Genomic DNA, 16346 nt, shown 5'->3' with positions numbered 1-16346 from the left:
TAATTAATCACTGCGTCTTTAAAAGCATGCGAGCGAGCTGGCAAGCAATAGCACACGGTGGTGGCGGCACAATAACGCTCTATAATCGTGCTATTGCGTTCCACGAGGTACAGGTTCTGTCACTGCGTTCTCATCTTGGACATTTTTCATTCATGAAACTGGAGCGCAGAGAATTTTCTCCGCCCTAACACGGCAGCCAGTGCCTGCGGGCAAGGCAAAACAAAGAAACCATGAAAACTCCACGACCACGGAGCGCGTCGACAGCATCTGTCAAAAACGGGAGCAGCGCGAAAATGATTCCTTTTTAGTGTGGTGGCAAAGCCGTATCTGGAGTTTCCCTTTTGAATTCCTCGCTGTACGCGGTACACTTTTTTAAATACCCGTTCGAGGAATGCTGAGATGAATCAATGAAAACACAACAAATTACACGCTCAATTCATCGCAGAACATCTCCGTCCTGGGTACCGTTAACAAAGAGAGCGGAAACTATCTTCCTGCCAGAGAATCTGACCACAAGAAATACCGTTTGAGCTCACCAGCGATGTTGGGCAGCTAATTATGTTCATTGTGCATGCAGATTTTTTAATGTTCTTCTACAATGAATCTATGCGTAAGTGGCAGCTGATTTGCGTTGGATGTTCATTTGGCAAAAATCCATGGAAAGGATCGTCGAAAGTTCACTAAACTGTCATTTTCCATCTGCCATGAAGAGGAATAGCAGTAGGCCACGGAAAGAAGATGCTGTAACCGGTCATTTTTGATAGTTTACGTCCAGTATGTGCTAAGGAAGTTCACTCACAGGACTAAAAATTGTTCGGGGTTTTTGTCACAGGCACAGCTAATAATTTGTCCCGCGGCAAATTGAACGCCGGCTTACTTTGCACCTGGCAGTCGACATTGTACGAACTTAAGCGTGCATAGAATGATTTTGTCGACGATTACTTCACTACCGAACATTTGCGCTAAATGCGACTCGCGCGCCCAACGGATACAACCACGGAGGAGGGTTTTTTGCCCCTGTCACAAGCCGTTCGCGAAGAAAGCAAAGAAAAGGGAGATAGAATGAGCGAGAAAGAAAGAAACAAAAAAAACGACGGACAAAAAACTGTCCTCGGAATTTAAGCATTCCACGCACCCACCTCCTGCGTAAGCCTCACACAATGTTGGCTGGCAACTGGCGATATCGCCGGTGATCTCAGAAACTGGAACTTGCCACCAACATTCGGAACTGATGCGAATCCTTTCCGTTGCACCAGATGATCGAAGGAAATGGTCCGCTTGGGGACCTACGCTGCACTCCGCTTCATGCTGCCTCAATCGGAAATGCACAGCTGCGGCGAGAGTGTGCACTTTGTATTCATTCACAAACGGCGGCAAACTCACGGCACTATGATCATCGCTTAGGCGCATCCGAGATCGTGCATTTTCCTCGAAATGCACCGCAGCCAACTAGCGAATGCTTTCGTTGCTTGAGCCTCGCGACTCGCAACGCAGCAGCAACAGCAGCAGCTTCAGCTGTCGTGGGATTCTTCCGCCAGAGGGCTACCGTCACAGAAAGAAACAACACACACGCCACGGGAGGAGGTCAGCGAACCAAAATATTGCTTCTCGCGCTGAGACAGCGCGCCACCAAGACCGACGAAAGCAGACGAAAAATCACCCACAATATTCACTTTCTCTCGACCTCAGAGCACCACTGCTGGCTTCCTTCGCTTCACTGTTTCGCGGACGCTTTTCCTCGGCACTACGACCGCGATTGTCTGCTTCACTTTTCTCCCACCCTAGCAGACACACACGACTTCACTGCTCACTGCTCACCACAAGGCACAGGAAGCAGGGGTGCGGGGTACGCGTCGTCTACACACTTTGCCCTCGCTGGGATAACTGTCAGCCGACAACACGGGGCTGAATCGAACTCACTTCGACACAACGGGAAAACGCACTTCTGATACGGAAGTTGCACTTAGATTGCACGGCAGGATCTCCGGATGCGACGGTCAAAGATTGCAGCGCGTTGGTTGCTTTGACCGAGTAGGCTGGATGCGCCGTTGTTTCCGTCGCCGTTGCTGCTGCTGACACTGTCGATTGTTGCCGTTGGATTGCTTGTGTCGACGATGATGGTGATGATAAATGATACCGTGCTTCTGCAGCTGTACTACACGAAAAGTACACGCAAATCGACGGAAAACGAAACAAAACACCGCACCGGCCCTGCGCGGATGCTGTTGTTCATCGTAAGCCACTACACTTTCGCGTGATCTCGATCAAATTTTCAACGTATTTCGAGGGCTCGCGCGTGCTATCCCGCTGGAGAATCGGGCAGAGAGACGAAATTTGCTACTCGAGCGCACCAGTTTAAACATAAAAACAGGAAAGAAAGAAACGATTCCAGCAGAAAATTTCACTTCGAGCTTCTCGAGCTTTTTCACTTCGTAGCAAAATGACAGCCATTAAAAAAAACACTCCACTATGCCAAGGTGAGCACTGGTGTGGTCTCGCTCTCACGACCGGTTATTTGCGCTTACGAAAGAGCCGACACGATGAACTGTCTACGGTGTTTAATGGGGCTGCCTGATGAGAGATTTGATTCGTTCATACACCGCACGCTTTTTCTGTGAGCCATCGAGCTATAGCTGTGTTCGTCGGGTCGTTTTGAGTGCTAGGAAGATACCTTCATTTTCTGTTTCATTTTGCAACACCATGCATCTTCTAACGGACGACAAGACAGCCACAATGGATGCTTCTATGGCGTCATAATTCGAAAATATGTGTAATACTTGCACCAACAGCGTAATGCACGGGGCTTGACTGTGTACATTCGAACACGTAACATGCACCGTTTTGAAATCCTCGAAAATATGGATACACAGTGTGTTTTAACAATTATTCATTCTTTCTATCGTATTTTATTCAAATCTCCAATCCAGACAGACTTAGTTAGAACCAAATTGTGTGAAAAGTTTAATTAACGATCCGCGAGTATTAGATTCGCAGGATTCTATATACAAAAATAACGTATGTAATTTTTTTAAACAAAGAAATAACGACTTCTATTTATTATCACTCCGAAGAAACTAGATAAATTCGGTATCACGAACCTGTTCGCAGCACAATACTGCTACTATTTGTTGAGGAATTCCAAGACTAATTTAGAAAATTCTGTAGACTTTTCGCTATGAACCCAATGGCCAGCATCTTTTACATACGTAATATTTGAATTAGGAAATAATGTTTTAATCAGAGGCACATCATCCGGTCTGTAAATACAAAAAAAAATACATCTTGGCAAAAAATATTCCGATTGCATCGTAGATAAGAGACATACTTTACATAATCAGATCTTCCACCTGCGATGAACAACGTCGGCCCATCGAACTTGACTCCTGCCAGGGTTGGAAATTGGGCGACGCCGGTTGTGAAATTACGCTCCAGCGATGGCAAGTTTATACGCCATCGGAATCTGCCTTCATCTTTAGGGTTTTTCACGAGATTAGTAATCAAAAAATCTCGCAATGATTTTTCCCGCACGATTTTGCTCAACTGTTCGTCGGCGATCTTACGCGCCTGGTGTATAGTTGCATTGGGCGATATCTCAATCATCTTCATTGATTGTAGAAATAGCGGGATATCCGTATTACTCGTGCCTAAGCCAGTTGAGGGAGAAATATCAACAATAATTGCTTTTTCTACCAATTTAGGCTGGAATACGAAGAAAACCGGGTTATTAACGGAGAGTGCAACGTCAGTACTTCTCTCTAAAACGATTTGCCGTACATATTTCAAAGCTAGCAACATCATGGCTCGGCCTCCCATGCTATGCCCGATAATGGAAGCTTTTTGGATATCCAAGGTTTTGTAAAGCGCGACCAAATCTTCCACCATGTGATCGTATGAATGCTCATCCGTGTGCGGGCTGTCTCCATGGTTTCGTGCATCTATCGCATATATCTGAATAAGGCATACTATATGTTACTCTTCGTCCTGGGGAACTTACACGCATATTGGCCGAAATACCTTACGGACTGGTTTGGTGTTTTTATGGAACGCTTTAGCTAAGCTGTTCCAATTCGATTTCGACCCAAACAGACCGTGAAGTACGAGAACCGGTGGGACGTCGTTACTTGACACGTTGTTTTCGTATCTAGTGAACGCCAGCGGTACTGGAACCGGTGGTGAATATATGACCGCACTCCTATGAAACGCACGCAAGGATGTCACAGCTCCTCTGCAAACCGGCTTTCTAGCGATGGTCGAGAACATTTTTATCCTGCAGTTGTGACTAGTTTTTCTTTTGTTCAGGTTTAGTATTTGTTTTGATAATTTGACAGATGCTTTCCTTCTTTTTGCTGCTCTTCTTTCGTTGGTGATAGTTTTTCTAATCGGATCTTATTTTTTGAATATGTTACTACTTTTTGGAATCATTTCAGCAGGGGATTTCCTAGAATGGAGCTCATTTTAAACAAAACTGATTTTAGTATAGTTTAAATATTTATTACAATACAAACATGACGATTCTCTTCCTAGCAGTTCCTAGTTATTTTTGCCGTTTTTTCTCTCTTGAAAACAGGTTAAATCGCAACGAAATACATGTATGATAGTACATAGAAGAGGTGACACTCTGGCAACGATAAGGAGAGAAGAGGTTTCGAATAGGATGATGACGACGAGCTGGATTTTATCGTGACAATGATGCCGAACAATTTTTAAACACTTCCCTAGCCTGACGTTTAGGTTTTCTATGATTTATGTACAGTAATTTCCGTTGTTTCATCTTTTCATTCACGACCTAGCGTATGACCATGACCCCAGGTTTGTCGCGTTCCTGGCTGCTGTTGTTGTACCGGGCGTTGTCCAACCGGTGGCACACCAAAACCATGAACACCACCCTGCACGTCGGGGAAATAGCGTTTGATGAAAAACGGCGTGTCGATTAGGCTAGGTCCTCCCAGTTCAGTGGGGTAGCTGAATTTGAGGAAGTAGTAAGCATGTCCGACGAAGATGCCCACGAGCGAGAAAACACTTCTGCGGAAATGAAGAGATATTACCATGAGTATTGCAGCTACATTGAATTGCTGGTACGTGACGCTTACCCTGAAGAAAGTATCATGTTGATTCCGAGTAACACCCATGGAAGGTACATCGCCTTGAAACGCATACCGAACCAGAAATTTACAATCACATCCTGATTCAATTTGCACCACACGTACAGCACTGATAAAACCATCGGATCCATGAGGATAGGCAAGTCAACCTAAAAGGCGAAACGGATGAGTGAAATCAATTTCTCTCGTACGGGACACCCACAGAGTCAGACCACTTACCACTAGACCAATGATGACGCATAGGAACCAGTTGAAAAAAAGCATATAAAAGTAGTCACCTGGTTTTTGCTTGTAATGATCAGACTCAAGCCGCAGTGAGTAATTGTATAGGAAAAAGCAGTTCATCATGAAATGGAACCCAGTTCCAGGATTCAACGGATAGAATAATACCGAAGTCATGGGTCTCCATAGCTAGAAGAAAAAGAGTAATATAGCAAATTCATTCACAACATTCTATCTCCAGACAACGGTCACGGTGTTACATACTTGCAGCTGGTAGAATAAAGGATAGTACTGCAGGATGAGATAACCCATCGGCAGCAAACCAATTTTGGCTAACAACGAAATGGCAATTGTTGCGGTCAGCCAAATGCGTGTGAGAGGCGGTACCTGTTGGTACCAAGTTTGGAAATCACTCATGATAACTGAATGTCTTTTTGGTTAACAACAGGAATTGGATTTTCCGAAAATGCAGCCAAAAATGCGTACAGCTTTTCGTACAACTACTATTTGTTTTGATGTTTCTGTCTTATGTTATGACGTGGTCTTCACTCTTCTTCTGCCAATCTTTTTTATTTCCTTACAAACATTAAGAATTGATTGCTTATTCCATCTGTAGGAAGAATATTTGCATGTAAACTTGTGTATATATTCACGTATTTGTAGTAAAATCAATCAAATCACTTCAAAAACTTCCCGATATCAAGATCGTTTAAAAAACACAGAATCATCGTTTTGTAGCAAAATGCCGTTCAAAACAATAGCGCTTTGACGCAACGAACGTCAAATTTTACATTACCGGTTTTTGAAATCTAGCCGTTAATTTTCCGTTGCAATAAATTTAATTCATAACAGAAATGATAGTTGCATTAACTTTTTTTTAAATCCGAAAGCCTTGTTGTCGAAATATTCATCTAGTGCTGATAAGTACAAGAATACGTTTTTAGGAAAGGATGTAGTATATAACATGGGCACGCATTGCGTCTCCATCTGTAACTAGGCGTAGCTAGGTCTCTACGGAACATGCTCGTGCTAATGTTTAGTATTATTATTTTATTAGAGTTTGATTTATCATCGCTTAATCGTTTAATCAAGTTATAGGGTAATCGATCAAGTTGCAGGATTTTTTGTAAACTTAAGAGATTAAAATCACGCCTCTGCAATTTGAATATTTCAAGCAATACTTCAAAGATGAGTGAAGCATTACAAATGTTTATAGAGCCTAAGAACGCCTAATAAAGGTATGTAGAGGCTAAGAACGTTAAGACAAGGAACGATTTTATTTTCAAATTAAATTTAAATTAAGTTTAAATTGCTACAACAAGCATTTTGCGTTTAATACTTAAGAGCTGTTCCTTATGAAAATGTCGTACGTTTCAAACTCTTCGTTCTCAAAGCTAAAATCTGCAAAAAAAACTAAACAATAAAAAATCATATGATTAACGCATATGATGCCTTAAATATTGCACCAATGATTCTTTCTACGAGATTATACATTTTATTATATGTATGCATAATCCCATTTAGAACGTACTTTGATACCGGCGTGTCTCTCGTGTTTCGTGAATGTTAAGATGATAAGATTGTTTCGTGAATAGGTAACTTCGAAAGGTATCAAACTGTTTAGGTGTATAGAGAGTTCATGCATGGCTCTGATGGTATTCCGAGGATTTGACGTAAATCAAATGTATTTGATGACTCATTTGCAAAGATGCATAATCCCGCACATTTAATGTAGGTAAAACAAAAAAAAGCATGCAAAAAAAATCATAAATAACAGAATTACTAAATCGGTTGAGGTAAATGAACGATCATGTTGATACCAAACATTGTCAGGAACAAATTCACATATATTCTGGCTCTCAATTTATTAAGCAATTAACGTAAAAGCGAGAACGCTTGCAGTTTCATCATAAATCCTCCACATCCCATTCAAATATCAACGCAGACACAGCCCCGGAGTTGATGCGGGGCAGCAAGCAAAGCAAACAAACAAAGTACCATCCGCCTCCATCCGATCGATATTTCGTGCACCGAATGGCGGCCGTGTAGCTTTTTTTTTGTACAGCCCTCTCCGTGCCATGTGTAGCTGGGTGTTTTTTTTGCTCGATTTTCCCCCCACACTAGGCCTTTGACAGGATACGTACCCTCGATTTCTGGTCTTTATTTACCTCACGCCAAGACGATGATGGCCGCCGCGGCCCTGCCAATGATGACGATGATGATGATGATGATGACGTGAAATTAAACTTCTGCCATTAAGCCCCGCGTGTGTGCTCGCATGTTTGTGTGTGTGTGTGATGCGGTAGGCCATTGGTTTGGGTTTGCCATTGCTGGTAACGCATACAGCCGTACGGTCGCGACCACGCGGGTTTGTCGTTAAAAGCCAAAAAAAAGGAAGAGAAGGCGGATTTGCTTTAAGCCCTCACATCCCCGGTGATCTCTTTGCCAAACCCACCTACGGACGGACATTCAGCGCAGAGTGTGTTAATAAATACATATATATAGCCGCGCTTGTAGCCGTGACCCCTGTTCCTGTGGTCCTCCCGTGCTGGTCTAGTTCTTCTTTTCGCAACCACACCAACCCGCGCGAGGTCCTCGAACACCGCAGCAGCCCGCTGGCGTAACCATGGTGACATGACGACGATTGCATGTGTTGGTGAGCGTACGGATACGATCGAAGCGGACTCTCCTCCGGCAATTGGCTGGCTGGCCGTCCTGGCGAGCGGAGTTCGTCGTCGGGATTTCGAGGCGCGGAGCGTGTGCCTTTTTTTTCGCGCACGCTTGCTTTTTGGCGGTTTTGGACGTTGGCTTTTTTGTTGTTGTTGTGTTCTTGTGCTACTCCGGGGGCCGATCGGATGGTGCGCTTTTCCAATCGCTCGATGGCAGTGGGTGACATTTTCCGGCCATTTTCCGAACAAACAACAATCGACTACGGCAGTGAGTGATCGCAAGCGCGATAAAGCTCAAGACAAACGGAGAGGACGATGGTGGAATCCTTGCGCCCGTGGATCGATCATTAGCATAAACTCGTGAATTTGTGGCGCTTGTGTGTGCTTGTGCAGTGGTTTCGGTACGGAAGTGTGACTATTGTTAAATCGCATCGCCACCAATCGAGCATAGCGTTGTGAATTATTGATGAGTGGCTGAGTCGCACGGTTTGCGAATAGAAGAGGGCACAGATTTTGCATTGGCTCGAGATGTGAGATGGTGAGATGATGGTTTTCCGTGGCATTTTCTGCGCCCGCTGCTGTCAGATGCAGGTGTTTCCATGCTGAGCAAGCGACGTTCGTCAAAGTGAACTAGATCGGGCCTGTCCTTGTTTGCCGTCGGCAAATTGGGATAACGCATTCTCGCGTACGGTGTTTGCGATGGATCCCTGCTCGAGCCGTTCTGTGCCGGTGAGTATGAAGTTATTTTAGTTTAAGTAACTTAACTCGATCGAAAATAAATACAAAAAGACACCTGAAGGCTCGTGGAAGTGAGCATGGGAAGGTTTTCGAGATAGTGGTTCAAAAAGCAGCACCATTGCTTTCAGAATTTTGGTTATTTTTCTATGAAAAAGCATTTGTACTTGCACACCGTTCAACTGCGTTTTTTAGTAATTATTTTATTTATTTTAGAGTCGTTTTTAGTCTCTTATAAAATGAACAAACAACAATGTAAATTTCAGTGTTGCGAAGTATATATAGCCTTTGTTAAAATCAAACTCGAAAAGGTTACAAGCATTTAACTGATAAAAAGTTGGCCAGTAGTAAGAGAGTATCATTGTTCGACCTGCTTTATTATGTCAAATTTTTGCATTCTAATGCTTAATTCATTACAAATATTGTACATCTGTGAGTTATTTTTTGCGTTAAATAATGTATATCTGTATAAACCATAAATTCAAATAAAAAAATCAAAACTGCAACAGAAAAAAGAAGGTCTTGTTGATCAAGCGGTTAAAGCAAATCTCGAAATATACACACCAAAAAGGTTTGCAACCTGTTTTAAATCTTTTGTGTGTAATAAACGTCTATCTATCACACTGTTACGTTATTAATAAATAATACATAATGCTTTCTCATGTACACAGAGAGTTCCAACTGTATTGAAAAGGCAAATTAATTGAATATGCAGCATTATAAGCCGTTTTAGCATTATGCGGAACCTTCAACGCATTTTGCTTGTGTTTTGTGTTGATACTTGTTTCAAATTACTACAAAACAAAAGTATTCAAAGCAAATACCGTGGTATATTTGATACAAATTTGTTACTTGCCAGCCAATAACCGTACAAAGCTGTTAAATAAAACTAGCAAAAAGGAAAATTTCCCCGATGCTATTTTTAAAACGATTTTTGCATTTCTTCTCGGAGTTTGTGTCGTAGTTTTCATTGAATCAACCCGCATTGGCAAACAGTACGCGGCCCCGGATTAACATGAGCAGCAGTAGCAGCGAAAAAAAAAGGCTCAATCCCAACGATTGTATTAAAGAATCATTAAATTGAATAAATCTGACACGGTCCATCGCATCCCGTTGCGGATAGCAGATGCGGTGCGTGCAATCCACCCCTGGCCGATCCGCTTGTCTGCTAGTCCGATGTATCCGCTGCCAGAGGAGATGCATGATACGAAATGCAGTAGCAGCGTGTGCATGCGTAACAGTTGCGCATTGTTCCGCCATTGGTTCGGTGCAGGGCGGCGCAAGCCGACCGAATGCGCAGCAATAAAAATGTACATCCTTTCGAGGGTCCGAAGCTGGGCGTTGAAGGGTCGAAGGGACCGCAGAGGACTGATGAACCAACCAACGAAACCAACGAAACCAACGAAACCAACCAAACCAACAGACAATCACGATCAAGCGAGAGTGGAGGCCTCGTTGTGCGGTCCGACGTTCGTTTGCCATTCTGGTGCTGCCTCGGTCCGCGGAAGCTAATGGCCGCCATTTTGCGGCCGCGTTTGGTGAGGTTTTTCCTGCATGCAGCAAATGGCCAGCGTTCTCCCCACGACCGACCGACCGACCGACTGAGCGAAGGTGGCTTTTCGCCGGTATACGCCCAAGCGCTACAATTGATAGCGATAAATTACAGCAATGACTGGGGACCTGTGTTCTTTTGGAGCATTTGGATTGTTGGAGCTTCACCACCGTTGGGGACAGGGTGTGTTTTTGGAGAAAGCGATCTGAGTGTGTGAAGCCATCGTGTTGGTTTTTGGGCACAAAAAATGGTGCCTTTTTGCAGGGTGAATACGAGGCAGCAAGAGCTAATATGTAAAGTTATCTACCAGCTTCATGATCATGATGTGGCAATTTGAGGAATAGTAAAAAGCATGGATAACACTCACATCCCAAAAGGAGACGAGATTTTAAATAAGTTTGTTTGCAACGAGTTTGTTAAGAGATGTGTTTAAAATGAAACGCGCCATTGCGTTTAGAAAAAGAACATTTACCAACTCCATGTTGTTGAGCTTTGAGGAAAAGTTAAAAACAAGTTAAAACACTTACATTCGCGCTTTTTTTTTGGCCGAAAGAAGTGATAGTGATTCCGACAGTGAGCTATAAGGAAACGTGACTTTGATAAATGTGTTTTTCTTTATAACTCATGCTCTGGTTTGATGTCTTTGACGCATTAAAAAAAGGAAAATTACCAGTCATAATATGAAAATTAAAAATTTTAACCGTCCATAAACTCGCACATGGTTTTTTGGGATCGTAAAAAATACATTTTCTAGGCACTTCTTAAACACTGTATTGTCACCATTTATGTTGATTGGTTATCGTTTGCAAAAGTGATCACCCCACCATGTTGTTGTGTTTATTTTCCATTTCTCTCTCCTTTTTATTCCACTCCAAGTTCTTCCACCGTACTTCTCACCCAACTCAAGCTCAATTCCCTGTTCCCTACAAAGGAAAAATAAGCCCTCAGCTGCGCCATTTTTGCACAACCATCCGTTGTCCGTTTTGTTTCGTCCGCTCTCTCGATGCAATCTCTTCACAAAACCCATGATTGCATATGGCCTGCAACGCGAACGGAAAGTGTACACATGGTAATTATTTTATCGACAATTAGAGATCGTGTTTTTTTGCCTCCCCTCTCGCTCTCTCCTGCTTTGTTTCTGTCCCTTCCACCGATGGAAAGCGGGCACACCCTAGGCCTTGAGCGGATGCTGCTGGCCGGAAAAAGGCGCAACACCTTTAGCGTCAATCCGGCTCAAAGGGCGAACTGTGAGCTTCTCGTACCCACTATCGCCCGTATGGGTGATGAAGAGGGCGTGCGTTTGAAGTTCTCCCGTTGGAAGCTGGAAAGACCCTGGCAGGAAAAATGCGTCCAGCGCAACATTTGGCCTCGGCAGCTGCCACAAGCCAGCTGTTCCAAAGGCAGAACTCAGGCTGCATAACATTGGCAGCAAGTGTGACCTACGCTGACGACGAAAGCAGTCCTTCCCGCGGTGGGACATCACGCGACGATCACGGCACCGCGGGTTCTCCTTTCTTTCGTTCGCATTCTTTTTCCACCCAGCGTGGAGTCGGCCAGTTTTGGCGCGCGTGGAAAAGTGCCCCGAGTCCAACGAAAAAAAGGAACTCCGGCGTTGTGCACTTCGCGGTGTGTGTGTTTCTCCGGGTTCGTAGTTGTGTTGCCGAATTTTCCACGCTGCGGCCGGAAAAGTGGCCACCGTGCTGGGCAGTGGACTCCGGTGGCGTTGCACGTGAGCATCTTTGCCTGGCCAGGGGGTCCTTATAGGGGTCCTTTTTTCTGGCAACGCTGTGTCTCGCCGCCATCCAATGCCTCGAGGCTTTTCGTGCGAACAATGTGCGCTCGTAACGGATATTTTAGATGGATGGCGTGGTCGATTTTTCAGTGCGAAATTGTACGCTGAATGGCATCACGCGGTGCACGGTTTTTAAACGCGAATGTGTCGGTCCAATCGACGTGGGGTCAAAGTGAGGATTTTTTCCGCTAACGCACGGAAGCGTTTGGGTGTTTTTGCGCGCAGTTTAGACCTTTAATGCTCACTTTTTCTGCGGCGAGACAATGGTGCCAATGGCAGAAGGGGCCCGATCAAACGAAGCCAATTACGGGATGAATGGAAACACTCACTATGAGGTGACAACAGACAAGCGGTTTTGCTGTGTCGTATAAAACAGCTCTAAACTGTGGAGAAAAGTTGGATTGAATTTGATAAAACTCGCTTCAAAAGGGCTTCGTGAATCAAAGGCACAACTGCATAAAACAAAATAAAAATAAAATGGGTAAGCATAACGAAGACGTGGGAAATGACTGTAAATAAAATAAACTGCTAACAGAACTTTAATAATAAACCATGTGGCACCAAAATAAGAAACAAATTGCACCGCTAAATATTTGAAAATTCAAACAGATTCCTCTCTTTGTCACTCTAACTACAACGCGTATAACAACCAACCTCTTTAGCCAGATCTATTATGAAATGTGTAATTTCCTCCCGGGACAAACCGAACGCATATGCTCCATACCCACAGCACGCGGTAATGAGGCTGGCAAAATGAAATGAAAATGAAAAAAAAATGCACACCTTGTTAAACGGAACCAAATCTCCCTTCCCCCAAAAAAAAAGGAACCAATCACAACAAAAGCGAGCACCGTTTGTTGACGGCAGGAAAAAGGAACTGCCATCGTTAAAAAGGACACCCACCGGAAAGTGTCACCCCATGCCGGCGGGCCTTAAAATCATCTAATAACGGCTCGCGCCCAAACCAGACCCACCCTTCGGCCGTTGGATGGGGTGATTTAAATGCTCGCCAGAACCGTTGGTCGTGTGTGTTTTGGAATTGCGTTAAGTATGGGATTCAGAGAGGCCAGCAAACCGGGAGCCATGAGTGGGAATTTAAAAAAAAATCGGGCTACTACGATTGAGCTCATTCGATCGCCACATAAATGTTGCTTAGGCCTACTTGGATAAGTCCAACGCGTGGTTCTCAACTGGCCACAGAAACGGACGATCTCACACTACAGTCCCAGGCAGTCCGGGATCGCTTTGATTGGGTAATTTTGAGCACCGATTATGGTCAATTCCGTCCCGAGGGGCAACCATTAGTCCATTAGTTTAATCACCTCGCCATCAGTTGACCACCACAACAACGTAGGTGTGATATGATGCATTGTTCACACTCGCCTCGTGTGATGGGCATTTTTAAACGAACTTCCCTCCCCAAACGAGCCTGAACGCTTCTGAAAGACGGAATTGAATTCGAACGTTTTTCGGTGGGTTTTCCGGGGAAGATTTCGGTGGGATTGTAAAATTTTCCCGCCTCACCACACGGGTGTGACGGAACAGAAGCCGAATGTTTGCCGGTGACAGTTACGACAACGCCGGCGACACTTTGGCAGCCAAACCACGCGACCGGAAAAGGGATTAAAAACACCTTCCTCCGGCGCAGCTTCTTGCGAATGGCGAAGGGCTCTTTTGGTGTTCGTACGCCCGTGCCCGTTTTTGGTGGATGGGATTGAATTTTAACGGTTGCTGTGAAAGCGGCTCCCGGTGAAGCCCTCTTTTGGTGTTGGCGGGAGCATCAGCGATTTTCCCGGTGGTCTTTGTTGCCAAAAACAGGCCGCTCGCACGTACGTAAGGGATGGCTTTGGGTAGGTAGGGTGTAATCCTTTTGCTGACGCTTTCTTGCTCTTTGCCACGCGCGACCGGCTGCAAGGACGGTTGGTTGGTTGGTCGTTTGGTAAATGGTTCGTTGACAAGTTTCTGATAGGATTTGTCACGGGGCCACGAGACCCGAGTGATTCTCACGGGCGCATCTTTCGTAGTGGGGGCGAGTTTGACATACCACTTGGGTGGAGTTTTAATTTTAAGCCCACGATCCGCGCATTGTTTCGTTTGAGGCGCGTGTTTAATTGTCGGTCGGTCTCTTCCCCGGCGGGCCCTTTTTGAGGTGATCCGGGAGTTGGTGTTTGGTGGGTCAACGTACCCAATTACGTGATGAAGGTGAACAGATATAGCACCGAAAATTGAATCGGTTAAGGTACATTATTTTGAAGCATTTAAAGCAACGGCTGGTTAAAATGCTGTAATTTTAAACAATTGTCTTAGCAGATGGTACTCTATCATTCTGAGGTTATGTTTCTCAACCTCGCAAATGAACATAATCTTCAAATATGCTTCCTCATACGCTCTCTTAACGCTTCTTAAACGACAATGTTCGCTTCGTCCGTTTTCTTTCCTCGAAATGTTGCTGCCACCTTTTTGCGAGTAAAATCGTACAATCGACACCTTCCAGGCACATGTTCCATCACCAGAATGGCCACCTTCATCGCGGTGGCAATTGATCAACACCCTCGAAAAGGACTCAAACCGTCACCTAATTGTCACTTACACGACCGTTATTGTACAGCGACGCGTCGAAAGCAGCAAAAAAGATGCCCAAAAGCGCTGACACAAACCGAATCGAAAGGTTAGCACGATTGCAAACCTATTAGCCTTCCTGTGCCACATTGTGGATTCGAAGGCGGACAGCCACGTCGTGAAGCGGACTACCGGATGTGAATAAAAGCGGGGGAAAACTACACGTGTGTGTGCATTTTCCGCGCACAAAAAAGGCAGGGCGTTCCGGAAGCATGTCACATCCTGCCCACCAGCAAACACACACACACACACTCACAAGCGCCCTTTGGGGTTGAAAGATCCGATTGAGTCGAGCCAATTTACGCGTCCGGCAGTTAATAATCCCCTCAGGGTGCACACGGTTGGCCATCGTCCCGAGCATTCCCTTCGTTCGGTGGACGAGAGTTTTCCACCGTTTTCCAGCACCACGTCGAGTGGAAGATTGCCATGCGAACGGTGCAAACGGCACGCGGCCAGCTCGTTGTCACAAATGGGGTTTTTCCGGCTTTTCGAGGCTACGCGGGGGTGGGTGCGCACTTCCGGCACTATTTAGGGGATGTTTCTCACCACCATCCACTCTTCGCTAGATCATCGGGCGGTATTATTATCATTTGCGATTGATTTGTTTGTAATACAGTTTAAATTGTTTCCGCCACGGTACACGCGCCCTCGAATCGGTGGCACGTGGCTCAGTTATGTGTGTGTGTGTGTGTGTGGGAGGGCTGAGCCAGAGCCAGAGCCACCGCCCTTTTGGTCAGGAAGTGATGAGTTAATTGTAACCGCGTTGACTTTCCCGAGGCACCCGAGGGCATCGAGCGAAGGGTCAACGGGTTTGTTATTTCGTTCTGGTTGCCATCGTGAAGATGAGTAAATTTTCGGGCTCGCCTTGAGCTCGCAGGAATGCAATATTCGGTGATCCAGTGATTAATAGCACACAGGTAGGATCAACATGAATGCGGGTGGGGCATTATTTCGAGAGGCGATCGGTTAATGAAGGGATGATAAATGTTTGCGCCACTCGGTGGTACTTTGGTGGTGGATGAAAATATCATTTGGTTACGTTCGAAATTGAAATATCGAGCACGATGCGAACGGGCGCTCTAATCAAAATGATATTTTATTGCGCAATAGAGCAGATTAGCGGTGCTTGGGGGTTGAGTGTTTCGAGAGTGAGCACATGCACAGGTTTGAAAGCGTTTACGTAATAAACTGTCAATGATCTTTGCACGAAATTCGTTTTAAATAAACACATTATGCGTCAAGGGGATTACTCTATAGTAACAGATTAGATTGCATCAAATTGATTGTGATATTTAATAAAGAAAATTTGAGTGCGCCCATCGTCCGGAAAAATACCTAATAATCTACGTTTAAGTGAATTTAAATAAGAGTAGCGTGACGAATTGATTTTTTGTTACTTAATTGATATTAAGGATAAAGAAATGCTTCATCGTAGGTACTTGAATAAAATAAACAAAAAATAGTAAAATAAAATTCACTACAATCATAACCACCTACAGTGGTAGTTAAAAAATAAGCATCAATTTTAGGGTGTGATTTGCAGCATGGTGTCTTATCGTATCGTGTCTTATCCCCGGGGTAATTCGATTGTTTTACCGTGGTTTTTTCCCACAATTGCCACCCGCAAGCAGGGTCCGCATACGAAAGGGAACTCG

General features: G+C 44.6%; 2 protein-coding genes across 2 annotated transcripts; both read right to left on the bottom strand.

The window, feature by feature from the left end:
* Positions 1 to 3121: 3121 nt before the first annotated feature.
* Positions 3122 to 4260, bottom strand: LOC128724094 (protein ABHD11-like). The gene is made up of 4 exons (XM_053817858.1): positions 4015 to 4260; positions 3775 to 3948; positions 3326 to 3699; positions 3122 to 3257 (listed from the first exon to the last, which is right to left on the bottom strand). The coding sequence occupies exons 1-4, from the start codon at positions 4258 to 4260 to the stop codon at positions 3122 to 3124; spliced, it is 930 nt and encodes a 309-aa protein (XP_053673833.1).
* Positions 4261 to 4483: 223 nt separating this feature from the next.
* On the bottom strand, positions 4484 to 5766 carry LOC128723582 (derlin-1). The gene is made up of 4 exons (XM_053817338.1): positions 5589 to 5766; positions 5322 to 5513; positions 5091 to 5251; positions 4484 to 5022 (listed from the first exon to the last, which is right to left on the bottom strand). Exons 1-4 carry the CDS (start codon positions 5739 to 5741, stop codon positions 4776 to 4778), a joined length of 753 nt encoding a protein of 250 aa, XP_053673313.1. The 5' UTR covers positions 5742 to 5766; the 3' UTR covers positions 4484 to 4775.
* Positions 5767 to 16346: the final 10580 nt, after the last annotated feature.

The sequence above is a fragment of the Anopheles nili genome, chromosome 3 (genome assembly GCF_943737925.1).
Source record: "Anopheles nili chromosome 3, idAnoNiliSN_F5_01, whole genome shotgun sequence".
Classification (NCBI taxonomy): domain Eukaryota; kingdom Metazoa; phylum Arthropoda; class Insecta; order Diptera; family Culicidae; genus Anopheles; species Anopheles nili.
The sequence above is the reverse complement of the archived record's forward strand: the minus strand, read 5'-3'. Positions and strand labels throughout refer to the sequence as shown.